We start from the raw sequence: 5599 nt of genomic DNA on the forward strand, positions 1-5599 counted from the left end.
ATCCGAAGCCCAGTCGGCGTCCAAAAACGATCGAAGTAAAAGATTTGATCGGGTGATAGGAAGACCGAAATCAGTAGTTCCTTTGATGTATCTGATCAGTTTCTTCAACAGTGCGGTGTGGTAGGTAGACGGATCATGCATATGCTGAGAGATAGCGTTGACAGCGTACGCGATGTCTGGTCGGGTCAACGTTAGATATTGAAGTGACCCAATGATAGTTCGGTAGGCTTTTGTGGTGAAACACGGTGGTTCATCGGAGGCCACAGCTGGAGGTTTGGTAACAGAAGGATTAGAGACCGAGTTGCATCATTGCAGCTCGGCCATTTGTATAATAGAGTTTGCGTAATGGGTTTGAGAGAGAAAGAACTTATCTGGTGTAGTGTCGATCTTAATTCCCAAGAAATAATTTGCAATCCCAAGAATTTTCATTGTGAACTTGGAACGTAGTTGAGCGATGAGAGCATTCATTGCACTGATGTCGTTGCCCGTTATTAGAATGTCATCAACGTACACCAGTAGATATATTTGGGTTTGGTCTCGATGAAGAATTAGCAAGGAAGGATCCGCTTGGCTGTGTTGGAACCTGAGATGAAGAAGATGTGTAGTGAACTTAGTGTACCATTGTCGTGGAGCTTGCCGCAGGCCATAAATGGCCTTACGGAGACGACACACATGAGTGGGGTTGGAAGAGTCTTCAAACCCTTTCGGTTGCCTCATGTATACAATTTCGTTGATGTCCCCGTGCAAGAAGGCATTTGCCACGTCCAATTGTTGTATTTGCCATTTGTAAAACAGGGCAATAGTAAACAGAATTCTAATGGTTGGTAGCTTGGCTACCGGACTAAACGTGTCATGAAAATCAAGACCGTATTCTTGTTGGTTGCCGAGAGCCACCAGTCTTGCCTTGTAGCGGGCGACTGATCCATCTGAATTATATTTAGTTCGGTAAGTCCATTTGGATCCAATAATTGATCCATTAGATGGAGACGGCACTAGATCCCGCGTCCCCTGTTTTTGTAGTGCAAAGAACTCCTCGGCCATGGTCCGACGTCACTCAAGCTTTTTAATAGCTATGCTGTATGACGTTGGGTCAGTGTGCGTGTTTTCTTGATGCAGTAGATTAAGTTTATTGATGGGTTTAAGCGATCCCGTTTGCCGACGTGTGGTCATGTGATGGTGCTTCGGTGTGCTGGGGATCGGAGATGGTTGTGGACAACTGGGAGATTCCGGTCTGACAGTGTTAGGAGCTGGAACATGATTCTGTTTGCTCGAACTCGGAGGCTGTAGACAGTAGTTGGGAGACCTGTCGCTGTGTAGTGATGGTTGTATTACTGAAGGAGGGATCAATAGAGATGGTGGAGACACGCCTTGTATCGGATGTTCTTGAGCAGACCTATTTTTGAAAGGAAAATTATTTTCATTAAATTTCACATGCCTGGATATAACAATTTTGTTAGTAGCCTGATTGAGACACTTGTAACCTTTCATTGATTCGGAATAAACCATGAATGTGCATAAATGAGACGTGGGTGTAAGTTTAGTACGATGCGTCGGAGGAAGAAGAGGATAGCATTCGCATCTGAAAGTTCGAAGATGGGCGTAGGATGGTGTGATTTGGAACATTCTTTGGAGCGGAGACAGTTGCTCAGTTGTTATCGAAGGAAGGTGATTTATAAGGTAGATGGCGGTGGTAGCCGCCTCCAGCCAATATGTTAACGGTAGACACTCGTTCTGAAGAAGCGTGCGGGTAATGGTGATAATATGCCGATGCTTTCGTTCGGCAATCCCGTTCTGTTCGGGACTATAGCCCCTATGTCTATTTATAATGAATATTACTATAGATGGGACACGTCTAGTTCCCTGATAGGATTACAAGTGTACCGGTTGCTTGGTTTGTTTTACTGTCCTAATAGATAATGGATACCTTTGTGTAAGATAGAGGAGTTAAAAAAGCCCTCAAAATTTTTTAAGAATCTTAATAATAATTTTTGAGATTTTTGAATCTAACTCTCAATCACACGTGATTTTTTCTTTTTCGAAGGATGTGAGTTGAAAATGGTAGATTTTTTTTTTATTATTTTTGGCTTTTTTTGACTTTTTGAGGATTTAGAGATTACGAGTAGGGGTAGAGTTGTACTTTCGAATGAGAACGCCATTGCCCGCGCCGGCGGTACAGCCCACATGGAAATTTATAAACTAAGCCTCCTCTTCTCTTCACTACCGCCCCACAAGTTAAAAGTGGGTTGGAACTCGGGCGCGCGAGGAAGAAGCGGAAAGAAAGTGAGAGGAAAGCGTGAGAGAGAGAGAGTTTTGCTGCTTCTTTATCCGCTTGTTCAATTTTCCCCTCTCCTACTGGGTATCCTTTTAATCGTTTGATTTAGCGGGTAGGATTTTATGGCGCAAGGTGCGAGGTAGCTGCTGCAGCAAGAGCACCAAATGGGTCGAGCGACAAGGTGGTTTCTTGGGCTTCTCGGTGGAAAGAAGTCGACCGCTGGCTGCTTGCCGGGGGAAAATCGGCCGGTCAAGGAGAAGAAGAGATGGGGGTTCGTGAAGTCGTTCCGAGAGAAGGACAAAGCTCAGCAGCAAAAACAATGGCCGCCGCCGATAACGACGCCTCCGTCGGAGCAGAGAAAGGGTTCGTATAGGGAGAGAAGGATGGGGTCGCTTTCGGAAGGCGACGAACAAGGAAAGCGCGCCATTGCCGTGGCTGCAGCGACTGCAGCCGCCGCAGAAGCCGCGGTTGCCGCCGCTCAGGCAGCTGCCGCTGTGGTACGGCTCACGACAAGCGGCAGGTCTGTCGGATTCAGCTCGTCAGGAGGGTTAAAACGGGACGAGTGGGCTGCCATCAAGATCCAGGCGGCATTCCGTGGTTATTTGGTAAGTGCCTACCATACATACTTAAGAAAACTATTAACTTTCTTCTTCCCCTCTGGGAAGATATCATTTGTTCCATAATTTTATCCATTTACCACTGAGCTGTAGCTTTGATACCGGAAATATGGCGATTCCAGTGGGCAATAACGTGTGATCACATAATCCACCAGTTGGGCATTTCCTCGAATAGCTTACGGGCATTTGGCATATTCCCTGTTTTTTTCTCGGGCGCTGAGCATCGTTGCGTGATTCCCTGGATTCGGTCACTCGAAAGCTTTCTTTTTGCACGACGGCTTTATCGAATTTTTTGTTTATCGGTCGTCAACCCGCTCCGTTTCATCCTTTTATCTTCTCCGCTTTTAATCATTATTAATAATTCCCTTTTGAAGGAAAGGAAGCTTTTAGCTTTCCTTAGGGAGATAGAGCAACTCCTAAGGCTACAGATTCGTTTCCTATAAATGGGTCGCATTTAATCCAGCGGTTTTGGAGTAGGTCCATTGACCCGTCTTCTTCGCTGCTGCATTTAGTAGAAGCTCAAGCCGTTAGTAATGGCGGGGACTGTACCTGAGTTTTTTTTTTCAGTTAAGATAAATTCACCCATACCTCACATACAAGCAAGACTTTAACCCAAAATTTCTTAATTAATAACCAAAATTCTCAATCAGCAGATCAAAATGAGCTGCATTGGGCCTGAAACTTCTCTTCGTCTACAGAAAGTAGTTAATTCTACTTTAGAAGTCCACCGACGGATGTCAAAGTCTTTACATTTTCTTTCAAGAGAAACAGAACTGTTGCGGTGTTTGTTAAAAGCCTATTCTTTACTTCTAACTCTTCCTCACCTACTCCCCCACCGATATTTGACTCATGGTCATTCTCAGTCAATGTCGTGGTCCAAATCCAACTCTGTTCTTCCATGTGAGGATCAAGAATTCCACTCAATCTCCATGGCATTCACACTAATAAAACATTTACTGTAAATTTGATTTTTTTTTCTTTTTTTTCTTTTTTAACTTTTAAGGCGAGGAGAGCTCTGAGAGCGCTGAGAGGACTGGTAAAGCTTCAGGCTTTAGTCAGAGGAAATATTGTAAGGAAGCAGGCTGCGGAGACTCTCCGATGCATGCAAGCTCTTGTTAGGGTTCAGGCCCGTGCCCGTACCTGCCGGGCGCTTCTCTCTGAAACCAGCAGATCCAGCAAGAGCTCACGATCTAATCCTGTAAGCAATCCACGGCTCAGTTCTCTTCAAATTTCAATTTTTATTTCTGCGCTCATTTTCTGTTTCCTTGCAGGGTCCTCCTACTCCTGAGAAATATGAGTCTACAATGCGCTCCAATGCCTCGAAGACTAATCCATCTGGATCTCTAAAGGTATATATCTTTATATTGTCAGATACATGCTTCTTCTTCTTATTATTACGAGCTAAGCAATCAGGCAATAATAAATACTTTTTCTGTAGAGAAATTCTTCGAAGAAAACCAGGATGGATTCTTCTCATAAGGAACATTGGAACTGGCTTGATCAGTGGATGGAAGAGCGGTATTGGGACGGCCGAGAAGTTTCAAAGATTGTGGAAGATGATAAAAATGCAAAGATACTGGAAGTTGACACCGGCAAACCCACAAAGTTCAATTCAAAACGTAAAAACAACAATTTCTTATCATCTTCATCCCCCATGAACTCTGATCAAAACACTCGTAGCTTAACTGCCGCTCCTGATTCCCCTTCCAAAGACTCCACCACTGCTCAGCTATCCATTTCAAGCCCATCCTCATCAGTTGATATGCGGCGGTCTCTGAGCCCTCTCAGATTCCCAATTGTCGAGCCAGAGGATTTGGGAGGAAGCCCTCAGTTCTTCTCTGCAACTTCGCTGGCCGGAAGCTCGAGGAGGGTGGCATTAACACCTGCAAAGAGTGATTACTCCAGAAGCTTGTTCAGTGGCTATTCAGATCACCCGAACTACATGGCGAACACCGAGTCGTCAAGGGCGAAAGCTCGGTCGCAGAGTGCGCCAAAGCAGAGGCCGGAGTTCGAGAAATTGAGCTCAATCAAGAGGTTTTCCGGCCAGGGTTTGGGTGGGCAGAAGTCTTCGTTACATGCCAAGTTTGTTAATAAGGCATACCCAGGATCTGGAAGGCTGGATAGATTAGGGATGCCTATGAGGATGTGAGTTATTTGTCTAACAAGTTGCAGAATATTATTATCAGAGAAATTGTGAAGTTCTTTTTGTTTCCTACTTGTTTCTTGGCTTTTCTCGGCTGTGTTTGCCTGTCTTGCTGCAGTAGTAGTCTAGTCCTCTTTTGTAAACACTTCTTATTAGCTTGTAAGTTTGCTTTCTGAAATTACTGTCTAGTGATTCTGGAATGGAGGGGAGGGCAATAGTGATATCTATTGCTGCTGCTTTGCTATGAAATTTGTATGTCTCATAGAGGAGTGATCTATGTTGTTGATGCATGGTAAATGACAATATTTAAGTTTTGAATTTGGATGCTTTCATATTTGATTTTTATGACTTTATAAAAAATATGTAGTTGTTGTTGGGAAAGTAAACAATGCATCTAATACAACAAGAAAGAGAAAATCTAGTAGAAGTAATATTAATGTTTTGGGTGTTAGATGTGTAAATAGCATAAAATAAAGTGGTATGTATGTAAAACCCCCTTGATTTTTATAACTTTATAAAAAATATGTAGTTGTTGTTGGGAAAGTAAACAATGCATCTAATACAACA

At 43.7% G+C, this 5599-nt stretch overlaps 1 protein-coding gene across 1 annotated transcript; it reads left to right on the forward strand.

Moving 5' to 3' along the window:
- The first annotated feature begins 2314 nt into the window (after positions 1-2314).
- Positions 2315-5352, forward strand: LOC110094694 (protein IQ-DOMAIN 1). The gene is made up of 4 exons (XM_020819986.2): positions 2315-2877; positions 3893-4087; positions 4161-4238; positions 4328-5352. Exons 1-4 carry the CDS (start codon positions 2437-2439, stop codon positions 5036-5038), a joined length of 1425 nt encoding a protein of 474 aa, XP_020675645.1. The 5' UTR covers positions 2315-2436; the 3' UTR covers positions 5039-5352.
- The last annotated feature ends 247 nt before the right edge of the window (positions 5353-5599 follow it).

The sequence above is a fragment of the Dendrobium catenatum genome, unplaced genomic scaffold, assembly GCF_001605985.2.
Source record: "Dendrobium catenatum unplaced genomic scaffold, ASM160598v2 fragScaff_scaffold_243, whole genome shotgun sequence".
Lineage (NCBI taxonomy): Eukaryota > Viridiplantae > Streptophyta > Magnoliopsida > Asparagales > Orchidaceae > Dendrobium > Dendrobium catenatum.

Bases quoted from the DNA above. Each gene is read 5' to 3' on its own strand.
- LOC110094694 (XM_020819986.2), top strand. From the start codon at position 2,437: ATGGGTCGAGCGACAAGGTGGTTTCTTGGGCTTCTCGGTGGAAAGAAG. The intron at 2,878-3,892 runs GTAAGTGCCTAC...TTAACTTTTAAG, and splicing joins CGGCATTCCGTGGTTATTTG to GCGAGGAGAGCTCTGAGAGC. The intron at 4,239-4,327 runs GTATATATCTTT...CTTTTTCTGTAG, and splicing joins ATCCATCTGGATCTCTAAAG to AGAAATTCTTCGAAGAAAAC.